This window comes from Delphinapterus leucas, chromosome 13 (genome assembly GCF_059928025.1).
Source record: "Delphinapterus leucas isolate spDelLeu-1000000601 "Yukka" chromosome 13, BTC_Dleu_Yukka2, whole genome shotgun sequence".
Classification (NCBI taxonomy): Eukaryota; Metazoa; Chordata; class Mammalia; order Artiodactyla; family Monodontidae; genus Delphinapterus; species Delphinapterus leucas.
The window spans coordinates 41,781,993-41,803,409 of record NC_143141.1 but is presented as its reverse complement, the minus strand read 5'-3'; the positions used below and the strand labels follow the sequence as shown (position 1 = coordinate 41,803,409).

Genomic DNA, 21,417 nt, shown 5'->3' with positions numbered 1-21,417 from the left:
TGAAATGAAGACATTTTCAATGCCTGGAAGAATTTGCTATTAAAGCAACCTCACTGGGGCTTCCCTGGTGGCGCAGTGGTTGAGAGTCCGCCTGCCGATTCAGGGGACGTGGGTTCGTGCCCCGGTCCAGGAAGATCCCACATGCCGCGGAGCAGCTAGGCCTGTGAGCCATGGCCGCTGAGCCTGCACGTCCGGAGCCTGTGCTCCTCAACGGGAGAGGCCACAATAGTGAGAGGCCCGCGTACCGCCAAAAAAAAAAAAAAAGGAACCTCACTGAATGAACTTCTAAAAGATGGTCCCTAATGGGAAGGGAATTTAACACAGAGGAAGAGAAGAAATTCAAGAAAAAAAAAGTTTGGTGAGGGAGCATTAAAAAAAAAAAATCAGTGTTTTCTCATCTTATTTCCTCTTCTGTGGGTGTGGAGAATATGTAGGATTTACTCTTATTACAAACATTTTCCCAAGGGTCTGTATATAGCAGAGCTGAGTATGACTTTGTATTTTAAAGATTTAAAAATACTTTTTAAAAGGGAAAGTTTTATTGTTAATGATTAACAAAAGATTGAAAGTGCCTATTTCCAGATTGTAAGTTATCATTGGTTTGGGTTTTTCCTTATCATTTTCAGTATGTTCTAGTTTTATAAATGAAAATATTATGGTATTTTAATTGGGAGTAAACTACTCTTATAAAGACATTTAACAATAATTCTTCTTTCATTTAGATCAAATCCTTTTTATGAACCTAAACCAACTCCTCCTCCAAATAATTTGGTAAGTCCAGTTCAAGAACTGGAAACTGAAAGGAGAGTAAAAAGAAAAGTCCCGGCCCCACCAGCCATCTCACCAAAGACAGGAGGAGTAAATGAAAACACAGTTATGTCTGCAGGAAGAGATCTCTCCACTTCTCCTAAGGTAGGAGTTTAATCTTAGTAAAACATGTATTAGTGTTTGCTTGTTTTCCCCATGCAATTTAATTCAAATTAAGAAAAGTCATTATTAGCTATTTTTGATGATATAAAAGTAAAATATAAGTAAATCCATTATACTGCAACATGGTATATATGTTTGGGAGTCTGTAAATTTATGGTACAGTATGGATTGGATAGTTTGGGTTAAGATTTGTTTTTAAAATGCTGTCTTGAAATCAGAGGAAGAAAGGCGTTAGGATTGTAGCATTGGTGCTTTGAAGAAAGGATACTTTAAAACATCTAGGCATGAGAAACAGCTTACTCTAATACAGAGGAAGACGTAGAAATCATCTTTTGATAAACGTACTAGAAAGATTGAGGCTCAGTGCAGAGAAATACTTTGCCAAAGAATATCAGTATTGTCATTTTGGTTTATGTCAGATTACAGTTTTGGCCTTATTGTCATTCTTTTTTAGAAATATTAATGGATAATAACTTCATGGAAAGGTGAAGCACAGTGTTGAAACAAAGTCTAAAGCTTTTAAATGGTTTGACTGCAAATAGTATATCTTTCATGTGTAAGCTAGAGATGTTGGATTTAGCAAGTTTTTTTAGGTAAATAACTCATGACCATACTCATGAGTGTTTTGTTGTTGGTGTTGTCACCATATAACATTATTTAATTCTCACAGGTAGTTAGGGGGGAAGTGAGATGAACTTGACCTCAGAGGGATAAAGATCACGGGTTCCCCAGCCAGTAGACAGGATTGGAACTGGCATTTCCATTAATTATGTGCTATCTGGACCATATTCCACTTCAGGTGCCTGGGCTGCTGCTTTTCTCAAGGGCATCAAGTTTCAGTAGTTCCTCTTGGATTTTATAGTTCATTCTGTGGCTTTCATTAAATGCCAGAGTTCTGAAATAGTTTATTTGTTTGCTTTTATTTTCGCTGTTTCAGAGGGAGAGTGAGTGAGTTCACTGAGGTCCTCACTCTGCCATTCTAGAAGTCAGTCTACAGGTGTGTTTTTATACCAGCTGCTTTTTAACTGTGTGAAACTTTAGGAGGAGCAATTAGGACTAAATTCTGCCTTGCTGTTGTCTAGGGAAAGTGGAGGTGGGGTCTATAAATGAAAGCAGCAGATAGTAGAAATATAAAGCAAAGGAGAGGGTCAATTCCTATACCCATGAGAGCAAAAATAAAGAGTAACTGAGGCATTAGTCAAAATCAAGAAGCTATGTAGGAGCTTTATCCATTCTAACCATCAAGAATGCCTACACCTGTCCCTTGTTTCCCTGAATCTCTGCTCGGTTGCCTACTCCCTGCCCCATCCCCCTTCTGTAGTCCATTGGATTTTGAAGCTAATCATGAAATCCTAATCCCTTTATAGGGGAATGGAAAGGGACTTAACAGTACTTTATTATGTGCCAGGCAATGTTCTATTACTTCATTTGATCAGAACAGCCTGAGAAATACATACCATTATCTCCTTTTTACATATGAGAAACTGAACTTTAGTTAAGTAACTTGCTCAAAGTGATAAAACTAGTATTGACAGTGCCAGGATTAAAATTGAGGTCTTTTGAGTCTAAAACCCACGTCTCCCATTGTGCTGTTCTATGTCTAGAGAGGTATTTCCAGTTCCAAGTTGGAACTCTAAATTCTGTTTTCCATAGAAACATGGTTACACACGGTGATTAAGTTCTGTTGTAGAAAAGTATAACATAGCTATTTTTTATATGATTTTGAGGATAGTGTTCCATTGTAGACACATTGTGGAATAAATGATGTTTGTGGAGAAAGCTGAGCATTTTACCACCATGCTTCTCTTAGAAAATGCCTCATCATGTTCAGACACAGACAGTAGAAACACAATCAGTCATATGCACAGTAATCTGCTGATCTGGAAGTTAGTTTGGATAACTCAACTATGTGAAACACAACTGTCAAAGATTACTTTAAAAAAGATTGCTGGGCTTCCCTGGTGGCGCAGTGGTTGAGAGTCCTTCTGCCGATGCAGGCAACGTGGGTTCGTTCCCTGGTCCGGGAAGATCGTGCATGCCGCAGAGCGGCTGGGCCCGTGAGCCATGGCCGCTGGGCCTGCGCATCCAGAGCCTGTGCTCCGCAACGGGAGAGGCCACAACAGTGAGAGGCCGGCGTACCGCAAAAAAAAAAAAAAAAAGATTGCTGATATATTATTAAATGAAAAAACAAAGTGCATAACAGAGTATAGTATGATAGCTTCTGTATACATAAAGTTTTATTTAAAAGGCTTTATTCACACATATATAGACACACATACACACTCATATACCTTATGGAAGGAATCACAAATAACTTAATAGGGGTTACATTTGAGGAGAAAGGTCTTGGTGTAATGGTGAGTATGCACAAGATTGAAGAAGCCATTTCTTTTCCTTTTTTATCTTTCTATGTTGTTTAAATTTTTTAACTTTATAAATGTTTTTCTTTTCTTTTTGTTTGTTATACTCAGAGGTTACTGAGTAATGAGATCATGGATCTTTTTTGTTGTTGCCTTTTGTGCAAGATACCAGATGACATTTCCCCCAAAAAATTCATCCTTCAGAATAGAGGAAGTCACTCTTAGATTTGACCAGTGGTATTAGTTTGGGGGTGGCCTGGGGTTCCATCAGACACCTCAGTGTTGTGCACTGGAAACCAGGTATAGAGGCTTAGCAGCAGGTCACTAGGCCCACTGTTCCACTTCCATGGCACAAACCTTTTTATTTTTTATATTTATGTAAGATTTCATTTGGAAAAAAAAAAAAATGGACCATTGCCAAACCAAAAAAGAAAAAAGAAATTGGAAGCTACTAACTACACAATTATGTATGAGATAAGGAAGAAGGTTAGAATCAATTGTATACTGACAATGATAAAAGATGATAAATGACAGCTGAGAAAGCACAGTGGTATGGGGCTTATTCATCATAGGAATAGACCTGTATATATATCCAAGTAGTCCTGAAGACTTTGCAGTATTAAAGCTTAGTAAAATAATTGACCATTTTGTCTACATGAGAGTCTTATTATGCTTTGTGTACAATATTCTGTTTAGGAAAGCAGGAAAGTGTCATAAAAATATTTCCATTAAAATTAGAGTTCTGATGCTTAAAAAGGTATGCTTCTTGGTCAGTTATTCTCCTTATTTGTAAACTGAAAAGGAGGCAATAGGTCAAATAAAGCTTTTGAAAAAAAAACAGACTCAAATTTTAGTTGAATCATAAAAGGATATTTACATCACAGTTGTTTTAGATAACAAAATGCCAAACTGCACTCAATGGCAATTGACTGCAGAGGCTATTCAGTGTCATAGAACAAGTGCTTAGCCAGATGATTAATTTCCCCCACCTGTCACCTGAAACTACTTATTTTTAAGAAAATTTATGAAGAAGAACCAAGACCAGGATTTAAACAAAGAGATAATTTTATTTACAATATTTACAGTATTGTAAATTAAATTCAAACTACCCCCCTAAAGGCAATTAAAGACCCCTCACTGGTATAGATCGACATAAACTCCTCACTTTAGACCATTGATTTCTGCATTTGTAAAATGAGAAGACCATGAAACTTTTTAAGACAACTTAGGACAAAAGACCAATATTTAGGGAAGTAACCTGACATTCAGAGCACAAGCATGCAATAAAATAAAATGATAAATTAGGCTCAATGGTGGCTGATCACCATTTACTGACTGTGAATATAAGTTAATAAGTATATAACTCTGAACTCCTAGATATGATTCATGCAATTTAGTATAAAGTGCAAGTCAGGTTATAAGAGCTTAGGAACATAAGTGAAATTGTTGCCAAATACATCTGCAAAGGTATATATTAAGCACTGTATACCTAATTCCATAAAAATCACAATATTAACAGCCAACTATCAATGACAATAAAGATTTCACAAGAGTTACACTTACGCTTATGATAACATGGAGAGGAGTCTCCCTGCACATTCAGTGATGAAATGAGCCTGGTCACATGGAGAAGGGCTCACTCAAAGATCCTGATTAGTACAGTTCTAGTGATTGACCATGATACTTCTGTCCACTTACTCCATCTCTAAAAGTGGAAACCTCATTCATACCTCAAGACCCAGCTAAGTGACTCAAGCCCTCACTCATATTGTTCCCTCTTTCTAGAAAGCGCTGGTAGAGACCCAAGTTTTATACTTGGATGTTTTTGAGTACAGATTGCAGAAACTGTGAGAAGCCCAGGGTAAACCAAAGTCAGAATTACACACAGTAGTCCCCTTGATTGATTCTACCAGCAATTTCAAACCACAAAGCAAACACCCTTTTCAGTTTTTATACATAAAGGCCTCCTTCTAGAATGTTCTTTACCTCCATTTCTGTCTGTGCAAAACTGTGCACAATGGTGCCTATGGGCCATTCATGCTGAAATACAATAAGCACACAGCCAAACTATTAATTTCCTCACATGTAAGTTGAAAATGCCTCACATCTTCCAAAGAAAATCATTAAAAGATGCAGATCAAAATTTAATTGAATACAATAGTTTATAAAATAAAATGCTACACTACATTCAGTGGTAGCTTGCAGAGGGTGAGATAAGGGTAAGCTTAACTTACCTGTAAAGTTTTTATTTACTGGAATACCTTACTTACCAGAATACCCTGTTCCTCAATAATACAGAATAAATAGGGCACAGCTGTATGTATCACCTGTTCTGTTGGTTAGTATTCTTTTGGTTATGACTAATAGAAACAAGCCATTTTGTTGATTTTTTTTTCTTAAGCAAAAAGGATAACTTATTATGAATACACAAGGAACTTTTTGCAGAACTGTGGGTAGAAGACACAGCTGGTTCTTTCAGACTGCAAAGGGCTTTTAAGTCAGTTACTGCTACTGTGCATTTGTCAGATTTGCCCCATTTGTGCACCAGGGCTGAGATTAGAGTTGAGGCAAGGCAGTGCCTAGAGCATAAGATTTAAGGAGGCATTCACTTTTAGGGTGGTACAGATGCAGAGTCTCATTTGCACCCCCTGTGAAATAGTGTCTCCTTAAATTTTGTGCCCCAGGAGCCTCTCTTGCCTTGCCCTAGTCAAGGCCCTACAGTGCACATGTCCAAATATATTTTAGAATTGACATTGTAGGTGCCAAAAAAAAAGTTTCTCAATAACCTCACCAGTAATTCTGTGCTCTGAAAACGACCATACCTTTTCAGACAACATTGTGTTAACGTAGTAAACTGATTTTGAAGGGAATACTATTCAACTTTTGATAGCTTGGGTTTTTTGTTTGTGGTTTTTGTTTTTTGTTTTTGCATTCTACCATACTGTTTCTAGACTTCTTTCTGCTCAGTTGCAGAATTTGCCTCTTGATTTTTCTGACTGTATTCAGTGGAAGAGATAAAATGTTACATTTTGCTTAAAGAAACAAACCATGATTAGGGTGCTTGCCTTTTGAAACAAATTTTGTAGAGTAATTAAGTGTGATTTTGAAAGGTTGGTCTTTTATATCGCTATATTCCAGAGTAACTAAATAGGTGCCTGTTACAGTTTTCCAGTTGAGGATTGGGAAAAGAAGTGCCACTACATAGAAAAAGAACCTAAATAAGGTAAATAATTTGAGCACGTTAATGACTCAGTTTGGCTTGTTTGCTAAAAGCTTTATAAAGGCTAAGGAGTTCGCAATAAATGGTGAATTGAGTGTTATTGATGTATATTGTCAGGATCATTTTAGGGTACATTACTGATGATAAATGTGAGTGAAGCACTGATTAGCTCATCCTTTACTGCATGAAGAGGAGGAATATATTTAGAGCACTTGAACAGATTCACACAAACTATGACAGAACCCTTCTCAGTTCCCAGTATTGGATAAATTTCACTCCATAATAATAAGAAACAAACAAAAAAAAGAAAGAAAGAAAAGACCCTCAACAGCGTGCACAGCAGGGCCAGGACTAGGGTGAGGCAAGAGAGGCAACTAGGGTGCATAATTTAAGGAGCCACTAACTCTCAGGGTAATCCAAGTGTAAACATGGCAGTTGTTTAAACCCCAGAGTTAGTGTCTCCTTAAATTTTGGCAATAGATGGCTGATTGATAAGTGGACACTTACAACGTTATGTGTGAACCTGAAAATGAGTGCCTCCTTAAATTTTGTAAATAAATAAAATAAAATAAACTGGTCAAGAAAAGGGGACTGATCCTAGCATCAGAGCAAATGACCTTCTGTAAAACAAACTTAGCACAGAAACAAAAGTTTTTTTAAAAAGAACTTCTAATCAGTATTTTTAGTGTGACTTGTTTGGACGTTCTACTAATGAATTAGACAAGGGCAAGTACCAAAAATAATGATCTGAGACAAAAAATTAATTACGGGTGAATCTAGATTAATAATATATGGGTTTTTATTGTACTATATTTGCAACTTTTCTGTAGATTTGAAAATTTTCCCCCCAAAATAGTAAAAAGTAATCATTTGAGAATAGGAAAGATCTCTTGGACATGAAAAAACATAATTTTCTAATTTTAAACTTATAAACAACTGATAGTATATTGCAGAACATCAAATTAATGAGTTAGAAAACAAACTTGAAAATTCTCTTTAGAATTCAAGGTGAAAAGATGAAGAGGTTAAAATTCTGGGAGGAAAAATAAAGAATAGAGTCAGGAGATTCACTATATTTATAGTAGGGTTATAGAAATAAGAATAAAAAGAGGGAAATAATTTACCAAAGACAGAGAAAAGAATTTATATGAGCCAGAGAAAGATTTGAGTCTTAGATTAAAAGCACTCACAAGGGGCTTCCCTGGTGGCGCAGTGGTTGAGAGCCTGCCTGCCGATGCAGGGGACACGGGTTCGTGCCCCGGTCCGGGAGGATCCCTGAGCCTGTGCTCCGCAATGGGAGAGGCCACAACAGTGAGAGACCCGCGTACCGCAAAAAAGCACTCACAAGTACCAGGCAAGATGAATGGAATGAGATCCAAACCTAGACATATTCCAATAGTACTTTTAAATTTCAAAGGCAGGTTACCTACAGAGGGAAGATTTTACTATCAGATGCTTTTATAACATTAAATGCTGGAGACAGTGGAGCATGTTTACATAATTAAAAAGAATAAATATCTGTAAAAGGTTTGAAACACATCAAATATATAAAAACTCATGATTTTGTAATGTTAATACCAAAATAGTTGACTTTTGAAGTTGCTATGACACCAACTCATTATTGTGTAAATTGATAAATAAAGGAAAAAGATCAAGTACTCATCTTGACTTTTCTCTATAAAATGTATTTCAAGATAATTAAATAGTTGTTGAGGGAAAGTTCTTCCCCATAGAACAATTCTAGCTATGAAATACAGATAGACTGATATCATTGGAAAACTCACCATTTCATAATCCCTAATGAAATAATGGATCTAGCAACAGTCAGCATGGCTGATAAAATCATTAGTGAAAAGGCTTTATAATAGATGAACGGATCAGGCTGATACTTAACTGTAGTGATCTGCAGTGATCAATCTTTTTTTTTTTTTTTTTTTTTTTGCGGTACGCAGGCCTCTCACTGTTGCGGCCTCTCCCGTTGTGGGGCACAGGCTCCGGACGCGCAGGCCCAGCAGTCGTGGCTCATGGGCCCAGCCGCTCCGTGGCATGTGGGATCCTCCCGGACTGGGGCACGAACCCGTGTTCCCTGCATCGGCAGGTGGACTCTCAACAACTGCGCCACCAGGGAAGCCCCTGTAGTGATCAATCTTAATGTAATTAAGAGTAAGACAGTCAGGCATTTTGTGCTTCCTGATAGATTGCAATAGCAAGTATATAGGACTACCATAAGTATACTTGCCAAAGAATTAAACTGAGATCTAGTCAAGCCACTGGTTATAATAACTACCAGATTACAAGAAATACTGAGTGGTAGAGGAGCATGTTAAATGACACCATGAAGATGAAATCAACCAAAATGGAATGTGGGAAATTCCTTAGTAACTTTTGAACTTGCATCCACTTAATTGCATGTTCTCAAAACAGACAGAACTAACTTTGAAAGAACACAGAAAGAAACAAGTAGTCCATATCATAGTGAGAAATTATAGCACATCTCTCTCTATAATTGATGGAATAGGCCAACTAAAAAATATCAGTAAGATTTAAAGACTCAACAATTTTGACCTCATAAAATACTACACCATAGAATTCATTTCTTTACAGAGACTGACTATATTTTAGGCTCTAAAGTAAATTTTCAACAAACTTAAGAGGGTTGGAATTATGTTTTCTGCCCAAAGTGCAATTAATGTAGAAGTTGATAAAAAAAAAAAAACAATAGCTAGAACAAACCCATATATTTGAAAATTAATATATATACTTTCAAATAAACTATAGGTCAAAGAAGAAATCATAACAAGATAAACTATAAATCCAATGAGAATTTTTGGTTTTACTACTTGATGTGTTGAGGAGGAAGATATTTATAATCAAACTGAACTCCTTTAGTCGTTTCTATTATGGTTTTATGTTTACTTAAACTTCTTGCTTGGCACTGTTTTTTAATACAAGTCCTAATTTGCAAGGCTTGAAGAACAAGCCTGACATGCTTGAACTTGGAGAAGCCTCAAAAACAATCACAGTACAATTGAGTTAATGGAGCAACTAGATATCATAAAATGGCTTAATATTCCTTTTACTGTCTGTTTCCATGGCATTCAAGCAAGAGTTTAGGACATATTTTCAATGGTAGTAGATATTCTTTAACCAGCTTATGTACAGGAGGCCAAACTACTGTGAGATATGTAAACTCTTTAATACCTGGATTAACAGTTGTAATCTAAGGATTAATATATACACTGTATATTGTCTTCATTCGTGCCATTTTCATTAAGGGTGTGTGAGCATATTCTCTGCAAACCTGCGTGTGGTTAGATCATTACATTAGGTCTTAAGTGTGTAACCCAGGAATCTTTTGTATCCTTTAAAAAAAAAAAATTCTAATATCGCTCAACATAGTGCTGCAGAAAGAAGACTTTAAAGTTAGATAAACTCCTCTAATAATGATCTTATTGAAAAGCAAAGCCAATAATTGAAAATACGTTGTGAATAAATTAATAATTCTTTGAGAATGTAAACTTATAAAGTATTTGATACTTTAATAAGTAAGTTTGTAGTACTACTTTACAGTAAAATATATTTCTGTTCTAGTACTAAATTCCACAGTTTGGGACCATTCTCATGCCCAGAATGCCTCGTGAAGCTCAAGAAATAATTGTTTATCTGTACTACATCAGAATTTCTAATTCTAAGATGTATTAATTTGGATAAAAATCCTAAAGCTATTTCTCCACCTCCACCCCCACCAGCAGCAGTCGATGCTATTGAAGTGGAAACTCTTTAGTGTTAATCTGCTTACCTCTTTACTGCTTTGGAAAAGTTAGGTTTTAACATAGCTGGGCTTTTTTTTTTAACAAGGACCATCCACATTTAACTTCTTATATTAAACCTCTTAAGTACACAAAACAGAAGAACCTCAGATAATTGAGTGATTAGTATAAGCAACAGAGTTTATTTTTAATTTTAATAGAAAACAGTTTATTCTTTCATGTACTCACAGTAACTTGAATTATTAAACAGAGATCTTCATTTGGCCCGACTTCAATGTGCACTTAAGATTTTCACACAAGGTAAAAAAGTTTTTTCCATCATATATTGTTCCCCTTATATATATTTGTTTAAAACATGTTAATATTTTTAATTTACTTAACAAAACTTCACCTTATACAGCAGATGTTACCTTCATTTCAGCCCATACTATTCTCACAAATTTAGAATTGACTAAAACAAGTAAAATCTTTTTAATATAGATATTATTTTACTTATTCGCTTTTTTCCCCAGAAAAAGTGTGCTTCCTATAGAACACCTCTAAATTTTTTTGGAAAGAAAAAATTACTTTAAAATACATACTTATTTAATACAACTTGACATACCATGTCCTACGCATTACCAATTCTGTATTTATAATATTTTAATGATGAGGCTTTAGAGTATACATAACCAAAGATGTTACTAGTACATTTCTTAATTTTGAAAATATTAATTCAGACACATGAGAACTTTATAATTTCCATGAGCAGCAACCATAACTTTGATAAACATTAGCCATAAAAAGACATTCATGGAAATTTTTAAAAGATAGTTTTCAATAGAAGTGTCATTTTTATATGACTCTGAAGTCAAGCTTTTAGTTACTCTGAAGGAAGCATCAAAAGTAGTCTTACACTAATTCTTAGCTTCCTAACACCTCAAAAGAAGGCAAAAGCTAAATGAACAGTATAACGTTTGCCAAATAGTTCAAAATAAAATTTCCTTTGAGTGCCATAATTAAATTATATTTATCATTAAGACATCATTAATAACCTGAGTATTTTCATTATAAGAAATACTCTCATGTAAGTACATTTGTAAAATATTTTTAAAGGGTATAAGATGCTAAAGTGCTGTAAAATAGAATCTGAAAACTTCTCAAGAGTTAACCTCTTTTGATACTGGGTTAGAGACAGCAGTCATTTGGAATGCTACAGCAAGCAGTTCAGCAGTACCCATTGCTACTCTTACTACAATATGAACATGAAGTAAAAATAAATTATTTATCCTACTAAAATCATATTATTTATCTTAAAATTTGCCAGGACAAGGGGCAGTGTATTTCCAATAAATATTTGTTAATGATAGGTTAATTGCTTTTGCTTAGGTGAGAAATAAACCAATTCAAAAATGGATGAAACAGAAAACAAAATGGATAATTGTATTTCTTTTTCTAAGAAAGAAGTGTTATATAGAAGTGACTTTCAAAGTTTTTTTTTTTTTTTTGGATGGGGAGGGTGAGGTTAGAGGGAGTCTACTAAACATAAAACATCTTAAAAGACATCTGGGGACATGCCTGTCCTCCTGTGCTACTTCATACATTCATTTTTTATATAGCCCTTACTCTATGCAAGGAACTGTACTATGAACTAGAAGGAAAAACATGACTAAGACAAAGTCTTTGTCTTCAGCTTTCTCTCAACCTACCCAATATGGCAGTCACATAAACAAAACGTATGATACAGTAAAATTAGGGCTATAATAGAGATAGGCTAGAATTCTATAAGACCATTAATGAGAGTGTTACTTTATACCACGATACCTCTTTTCCAAGCTCGCCTCATTAGAGGTTAGGAACAGGGAAAATGTGTGAGTATGTGTGTGGTGTAGTGTGACGTGTACTGTAGGGCAGTGTATTGGAGGTGAGAGAAGCAGTAGAGATCACAACTGATCTGAGCTATTGAAGGACAATTAGAGTTCACTAGATGAGCAAAGAAAGAAGGAGAAGGCCATTTCAAAAAGAACAGATAGGCAAAATCATTGAGTTATAAAAGTGCCTAGTTTAAGAGACCATGAGCACTACTGGTGTGATGGAGTACCTGGACATAAAAGTGGAATCTGGTTCTGAATATTTTTGTGTGTGATTGCTAGAAATTTGGACTTTATTGTGTAGATGGTAGGAATAGTAGCAATCTATTGAAACCAGGTACAGAATGGCATTATTAAAAGGCTTCAGTAGTTTATACACCCAACTGCATGGATGAATCTCAAATGCATTATGCTTAATGAAAGAAGCCAGACTCAATAGGCTACATTCTATATGATTTCACTTATGTGGCATTTACAAAAGGCAAAACCATGGGGACAGAAATGCCAGTGACATAAACCAGTGATTATCAGGGGGTGAGGGGATACATAGGAATTTGAGGGAGGGATAATGGAGTGGTAGAGGTTATACAACTGTATACATTTGTCAAACTTACAGAACTGCCCACTAAGAGGGTGAGTTTTATGGTATGTAAATTCTATCTTAAGGTAATAATCGTAATAATACTAGTAATGGCTATGGAAGCAGAGTAGGCCCTGAAAAAAGAGCCCTCCTGTAACAGAATTAATGGCATTTCCAGAGCAGCTTCTCGTAAGATTCCTTCTCCGTTGCCTTATCCCCACTGCCTTCCTTGTCATCAGCTTCTGCTCTTCGCTGTAACTTTTAGCATCAATGACCTCCCTTCATAGATCCTGGCTCCAAAATTATAAAACAGAACCACTGCTTATTCTGTTATTTCCAGGTTGAACCCTGCACACCCTTGGTTTTTATTTGGTAAAGGAAAGACATGATCAGATTTCAGTAGAATGAAACCTTTGAAGACAGTAAGTAAAGGATAGAGAGTGATGAACCTGAAGACAGGGATATAGATACGAAAGTTTTATAATAGTCCAGGCTAGAAGTCATGGGGGTCTGAGCCATCGAGCAATGCAGTGAAGAGGGAATGAAAGGGTGAATAAAACTATAGTTAGAAAAGACAAAGCTAAAGAACAGGGCCTGAGGGAGAAAAGGGAAGAATAAGAATCAAGGATGATTCAGTGGTTTCTAGCTTGGGCAACTGCTTCTATTGCTCATTTCACTCATTCAAAAAACATTTATTGAGGACTGAACTATACACTTAAAAAATGGTTAAGGGCTTGCCTGGTGGCGCAGTGGTTGAGAGTCTGCTTGCCGATGCAGGGGACACGGGTTCATGCCCCGGTCCGGGAAGATCCCACAGGCCGTGGAGCGGCTGGGCCCGTGAGCCATGGCCGCTGAGCCTGCGCGTCCGGAGGCTGTGCTTCGCAACGGGAGAGGCCACAACAGTGAGAGGCCCGCGTACCGCAAAAAAAAAAAATGGTTAAGCTGGTAAATTTAATGCTGTGTGGGGTTTTTTTTTTTAACCACAATTAAAAATAATATTTTTTGAGTACCCACAGTGTGCCAAACATTATGTTAGAATACTGGGTATAACGGATGTGGTTTCTGACTTCCAGAAAATCATGGTAAGTGCTTTGGAGGAAAAGAACAGTATACTATAAGAGAGAGAATGATGGTAGACCCATTAAGAGATAGTAAGGAGACAACAGCAGGAAGAGTAGGGCAGAAGAATTCCAGGTAGCACGTATGAAGGCCCCAAAGCAAGAAATAACTTGTCGTGTTTAAAGAACTGAAAGAAGGTCCATGTAAGTGGAGTGTAGTGAGCAAGCAGCAAGTGATGTTGTACAAGTTTGGAGAGGTGGGAACTGCCCAGGCCCTGGAGGATCTCATGGACCATAGTAACTGTTTGAGTATTAAACCATATGTGGTGGAAGGCCCTTGAAGTTGGAGTGTGTGTGCATGTTATGTGTGTGTTGAGAAAAAGGCAGCATGATTTGTAACCTCATGTTCTGCCTTAGGTTTTAACAAATGAACCTGTCCCTGCCTTTATCCAGGGATCACCCACCCACCAACATGTGTATTAGACCCATACCCCGGTCTGCTCAAGAGTTTTGACCCTGGTTTTATCACTCTCCTTCCTGCATTAGTTCCTTACTCTGTGCCTGACCACTTCAATTAGCTTACAAATAAAGTATGATATAGTCCATCTTAAAAAAAACCCTAAACTTTCTAGATATCACATGTTCTTTCAACTACTTCCCAATTTCTCTTCCTTATTCTGAAAAGTTTTCTATACTCATCATCTCTGGTTCTTTCAGTCCACTCCAAACAGGCTTTTATTCCTACTTCTAACATTTGAAACTTCCCTGGTTAAGGTCATCTCCAAGTTGCCAAATCCAGTGGTCAATTTTAGTCCTTATCTCATTGATACCTTAATGTAGCTGATTATTATTTCCTTTTAGAAAATGTTAGTGGAATTGTTTTAGCCAGGTAATATATTAACATGGTTCAAAAATCAAAATAACGTAAAAAGATACATGTCAGGAAGTCTTGCTACCACCCCTGTCCCCATTCACCATACTACACTCCTCTCCACCCCAGCTTCCTAAAGATAATCACTCTTATTAGTTTTTTTGTGTGTTCTCCCAGTGGTTTTTACACGGATACAAGCAAATCTGAATACTTTTTTCTTACTCTTTTCCTTTTTTGCCCCAAAGGTAACATCCTATAAATGCTCTTCTGCCCCTTAATTTTGCTCTTTTAACTTAACAGTATATCCTGGAAATCTTCCCATTTTAGTATGTGGAGAGCATCTTCATTCTGTTTTACATCTCTATTTGAATGTGCCATAATTTATTTAGCCAGTTACCCATAGATGGTGTTGTTTCTGGTCTTTTGTTATTCTGAGCAATGCTGCAATGAAGGACCTTGTATACAGATTATTTCATATATGTTAGATAAATATCCTGAAGTGAGTCAAAGGATAATGCCTTTGTAATTTTGATATTTATTGTCAAGAGGCCTTCCAAAGGGGGATACCATTTTGCAATCAAGTCTAATCCTGTGACTTAAAATACTATCTATACATCAATATTGGGTTGGCCAAAAAGTTCGTTTGGGTTTTTCCATAAGACGTTATAGAAAACCCAAATGAACTTTTGGCCAACCCAATATATTCCAAATATGTATATCTAGTTCCAACTTTTCCCTGATCTGTGTCTGCTCAGCAGCTCTCCTTGTGCAAAATAACTCTTAATTTTCTTTCCAAACTTGCTGTTCCCCTGATTTTCCCCATCCCTGGGTAAATGGCACTGCCGTTCAGCCAGCTGCTCAGGCAGAGAACTTAGGAACCATCCTTTCTCCTTCATTTCCCACACACTGTCTTTCAAATGGAACTTTATGTAGTGATGGAAATGTTTTATATCTGTGCTAATATGTTAGCCACTGGCCACATGTGCACTTACAGTGTAGCTGTGGCTAGTGTGACTAATAAGCTGATTTTTAAGTTTTCTTTAATTTTAATTAATTTTGATACTCATATATAACTAATGGCTACCATTTTGGACAGTGCAGACTTTTTATTCATCAGTAAGTCCTAGAAGTTCCACTCTTCAAAATGTATTCTAAATCTGATCACTTCTCACCATCGCCCCAACTCCACCGTGGTATATTCCACCATACACTCTCTCCCAGATTACTTCAGTAGCTTCCCAATTATCTCTATGCTTCTACTTATGTACCCTTTCCACAGTCTATTTTCTACACAGTAGAAATCTTTAAAAAATTGTTATTGTTTGGTTTATGATTCATGCAAAAGACTATGAATATACATGTAAGTTATGGATCATAACAATAAAGTGAGCACCATCCAAAGTTAAGAACTAAAACATGACCAATAATGTCAAAGCTACCTGTAATGTTTTCACCCTATCCCTGTGCCTGTGATTGCCTGGGATCTACCTCACCCTGCCAATCACATAGCTGCTAACCATTCTTTTATATGTACAAACCTCTAAATAATATGTTTACTTCAAGCTTTGCGAAAATGGCATTATCCTGTATACCTAAACAATATGTTGTTTAATTTTGTTTTCAACCTTTGCACAAATGCATTATCCTTTGGGCAGACTTCTCTGTTTACTCAATGTTATGTTTTGATGATTTATCCATGTTGTTGTGTGTAGCTATAATTTATTTAATTTTATTGCTATATAATATTCCGTTGCAAGGAGTTTACCACAGTTTATTCATTCTCCTGATGATAAAGAATTTTTCCCCAAATTTCTGCTGCTAGAAATGATGCTGCTGTGAATTTTTTTTTCTTTTTTTTTTTGCAGTACGCGGGCCTCTCACTGTTGTGGCCTCTCCCATTGCGGAGCAACAGGCTCCAGACGCGCAGGCTAAGCGGCCATGGCTCACGGGCCCAGCCGCTCTGCGGCATGTGGGATCTTCCCGGACTGGGGCACGAACCCGTGTCCCCTGCATCGGCAGGCAGACTCTCAACCACTGGGCCACCAAGGAAGTCCCTGCTGTGAATATTTTTTATAAATCTTGATATACATGTATAAGGGTTTTCTTGGCGTAGTGGTTCTCAACTTTAGCTAGGAAACTTCTAAAAAATATCAGTGCTTGGGCTTTACACCAAGCCAGTAAATTTAAATCTCTAGAAGTCAGAGTTGGACGTCCATTTTGTTTTGTTTTTCTTTAATTAGCCAGATGATTTTAATGTTTAGACAGAATTGATTTCTTGGTTGTTAGGGGTATGCCAATATTTTAAAATATTTACTTATTGACTTAATTACTTCCTGTGAAAGATAACATATACACAGAGATATACTCAAAACAAAAACATTTTTCTGCCCTTAGAAAATTCTTATCTCAATGTTCAATCCTCAGGTTTTCCTTTATGTGAAAAAAATATTTTGTGCTCATCAATTCAATAAAAATTTGTATTTTATGAAGGCTCTGGTTCTTTTGAAGTGTAAATATCTCAAGAGTATCTTTTGGAATTGAAAGTCTCACTGGAATGACCTTTTAAAATCATTGATCACATTATGTCACTACCTCATTCCCACTGTTGGCCTCCTGTTGCAAAATAAAATCACCATGGCCTACAAGGCCCTATGTGACCTGGTCTTTGCCTTTTTCTCCAACCTTACTTCCTTCAATCCGCTGCCTTCTTTGTTCTATTAGAGCCATGCTGGTCTTCTCATCCTCAAGCATGCCTAGTTCATTCTAGCCTCAGGGCCTTTATATTTGTTTTTCACTCCATCTGAAACATCTCTTCTCAATGTCACATCTCTAAAGAAGCTTTCCCTGACTACCCTATATAAACTATCCCCCTTTTCTCAATCACTGTTTTCTACCTAGTTACTTTATCATCTTTTTTCCCCCACTGCTCTATGAGCTCCGTTTTTCATTTCTATATCCTTAGAGCCTAGCATGGGTGTGTAACATGTAGTAAGTGCTCAATAAGTTTTTTTGGATGGATGGATAGATACATAGGAGGGAGGAAGGAAGGAAGGAAGGAAGGTCATCCTGGCTCTGCCTTTAATAGAGAAAGAGAGTATGAGAAGATAAGTTTGTGTTTAAGAAAATGAATTCAGTTTTAGACAGTTTTAAGCTTCTTCCATTCTTTCTTCTCCCTTTCTTCCATCTGAAACATGCACCTACACATAGATGGCAGAACAGTAGAATTGGTCTTGCCTTTTCCAGGGATCAGCATGGTGTACTATTTTGTGAAATAGGACAATTAAAATGAAATTGATGTACAGGGCTTCCCTGGTGGCACAGTGGTTGAGAGTCCGCCTGCCGATGCAGGGGACACGGGTTCGTACCCCGGTCCGGGAAGATCCCACATGCCGCGGAGAGGCTGGGCCCGTGAGCCATGGCCATTGAGCCTGCGCGTCCGGAGCCTGTGCTCCGCAATGGGAGCGGCCACAACAGTGAGAGGCCCGCGTACCGCAAAAAAAAAAAAAAAAAAAAATGAAATTGGTGTACAAAACAAAAATGCAAACTGTAAGAAAATGACCCTTAAACCTCTTTCAAAGATGTCTGAGCTCAGGGTGATCAGGAGGTGTTGGCCTGTTGAAGCTTCCCGGGAGAAAATTCGTTAATTGTCAACTTCACAGAGAAGATATTTCAGTCATGAATTGAGGATCTGAGGGGGTCTCCCCTGTGTCAGAACAACATTGAGAACAAGGGCACAGGGGCTGAGACAGGGACGTCATCCCTGGGACAGGGATGTTGGTAAGTCCCATGTGGAGAAAGTAAAACTGGCTTCATTAGTCTCTTAAGATTCATGCTGTATTTTAATAGGGAAATAGGCAACATAAACACTTTATCATTTTCTAGTATCTCCTCTCTGCCAGTCCCTTTACTTAGAGTAAGGAACCTTTCCCTCCAGATTCACCATGTGTGGTCTCTCACTAAGGCAGGGTATATATGAAAGCACACAGCCTTGCTAAAAGTTTTTGGGTGTGAATTTGGAGACTGGGTCTGAATTAAATGACAGCAGGTAACATTAGACTTGGAGTAGGAACACCTGCCACTTGTTCCCTCACAAATATTTTATATTCACACATACTGGAGTTCCATGCTGAGACCATCTAGAAGAATCACGAAGATGATGGTGGTTCCCAACTGTTAGGATCATAAAAGTTCTTAAGAAAATTATGGAATGAAAAGTTTAAGGCTCTTTGATACAGAACTTTTTACCTTGGTTTATCTGTGTCTATTTCCATACGAACTGAACATTGCTTCAAAGAAATATAACTGCTGACCAGTTGACGGAGTTCTCTTTGCATAATAACAATTCCTTACATTTATGAAGTGGTTTCTAATCTCTGAAACATTTAAATATGCATGATTTGTTTTATTCTCTATACAAAGCCATGAAATAAGTAGGGTGTGTGCTGTTTTCCCTGTTTAAAAAATAAGGAAACAGGCAAAGTTTAGGTCATTCAGTACATCACACACTTTCTAGTGTAAATGTGCCATACTGCAGGCAAATACAAATTTGTAAACAGATTTACTGAGTAATTACTTGCTAAAAAGAGTCTTTTATTTATAAAAATAGAATTCGGAAGGCCTCTTTTAAGTAGTAAACTTTGCTGATACATTTAAGGATTCTATAATGCATTAACTACTAGACCCAAAATCCTGGAAAACAGAGAAATCATGGTCTGATAAGCCACTATCAATATAAGAAAAATTGAAAGTAAAGGCTAAATATTTAGCCTAAAATTGCATCATTGAGAAAGTATGATTCAACAAACAAAACTAATTTACTTGCAGGCTTTTTAAAAAAATGGGGTATCTTACTTAAAATGGGGAAATTTTTGTCTTTATTTTTACATCCTTTGAATTTTATCTAGAGTTTTGTCTCTCAGAATTTGAGAAATTATACTAAAGTATATTGATGAGCTTGCTGACAAATGATGTTATTTCGTTTATATTTATTCTCATATACTTTGCTGTCAACACAAAACTATGCATTAAAATATTTTCTTGGAAAATATATCTTTTTTTTTTTTTTAAATGTTGAGCCTTCTTTTATTTATTTTTATTTTTGGCTGTGTTGGGTCTTCGTTTCTGTGCGAGGGCTTTCTCTAGTTGTGGCAAGTGGGGGCCACTCTTCATCACGGTGTGTGGGCCTCTCACTGTCGTGGCCTCTCGTTGCAGAGCACAGGCTCCAGACGCACAGGCTCAGTAGTTGTGGCTCACGGGCCTAGTTGCTCCGCGGCATGTGGAATCTTCCCAGACCAGGGCTCGAACCCGTGTCCCCTGCATTAGCAGGCAGATTCTCAAGCGCTGCGCCACCAGGGAAGCCCAAAATATATCTTCTTTATTAGATTATTTTATACTGTGAAACAGTGACAGCTATTTGACTTTATATGATAAGTAGCTAAGGAATTTTTTTTTTAGTCCTGTATTCAGTTTTGCCTTACACTGAAAATCACATTAAGACCAACTACACGATATATTATAGACAAGATTTCTTTTCCTTATTAAGCCATAGGAGTAACAGTGACCTTTTCCTTGTTTACTTGAAACTAATTGAGCTTGGTTCTTCTTAGGTTGGCAGGCATCTTTTTTAACTTGGACATAAGCTTGTGTGAGTAAGTGTTCCCATATTTTAGTCATGGTGAGTTATGAGCATATTAAAAATAATTATCTTCACCTCATAAATCTTTAGTCAAGTTTATCTTAGTACTTACTGTAATATTTCTATTAACGTCTCCTAGTTTTGGTCAGTTATATATGGATGGCAATAAATTATAGATTTGAGCTATATTTAGCATAGAGAAAAAGGCTAGTGGCATGATGTATGATAGCTGTAGTACATAATAAGTGTCTGTTAAAAAGAGATTTGAAGCACAACCAAACCCATTATTTTGCCACTTATTGGCATCGGGTACTTCTTTTTTAAGTTGAATGCAGTAATTTGGTTTCATTGACAGATTTTGAGAATTGAAAGATTTAGAGATGCCACTCCATGGAGGAACCTAAAAAAAAAAAAAAAAAAGACTGCATTTCCCAAACACTAATGGTGATGATAGGGTTAGAGTGGATCCTCTGAGTTAATTCATGCTTATGAAGGTAGGCATGATGCGTGATTAGTAATATAAACATTCAACACTTGGTCTAAGAAAAAAGAAACAGCAGTGTACTACCAAAAATCAGGCTTATTATTATAATTGTTATGATGTTTAGCAAATATGGTAGTAATACATATAACATGGTTCAAGATTGGAGGCTTCAGGATTGGAGGCCTACATGAAATACATCAAATACTTCTGAGACAGTGTGAACACATTAGTTACATATTCCACAGCAGCATTTTTTTGGCCATGTTCAACACTGCGCTTTGCCATCACTCCTCCATTTGTTCAATTCAGGATGACCTTTGCATGAATAAAGTCAAATAGGATTAAGGCAGGAATTTTCAACAATGGAAAAGAGCAACAGATGTAGCCGACTTTGAACGTGGAAGGATTGTTGATGCACTGTTGCTTCAAGGGAGTGTCTACAGTGGGAGGAGAAAGGAAAGGGAAAAGGAAAAGTAAGTTTACAAAATATCAAAAATATGGAAGAGTAAAAAAATAGATCAAAATACCTCTACTGGTCTTTTGTAATTATGATGAAATTATCTTGCCGTTTTAAAATTCCTGTCCTTTAAATAAACTGTTTCTTTAACTTTTTTCCTTTTTGTATTACAAAGATGCAGTTTAGATAAATACATACATAC

At 36.8% G+C, this 21,417-nt stretch overlaps 1 protein-coding gene across 3 annotated transcripts in view; it reads left to right on the top strand.

The window, feature by feature from the left end:
* EHBP1 (EH domain binding protein 1) overlaps positions 1-21,417 on the top strand; it is a 460,296-nt gene that overhangs the window by 282,915 nt on the left and 155,964 nt on the right. For all 3 annotated transcript variants that reach the window (XM_089922339.1, XM_089922338.1, XM_022597318.3), the window contains one exon: positions 723-912. In XM_089922339.1, coding sequence (XP_089778465.1) covers positions 723-912 — 190 coding nt within the window. The remainder of the gene's footprint in view (positions 1-722; positions 913-21,417) is intronic.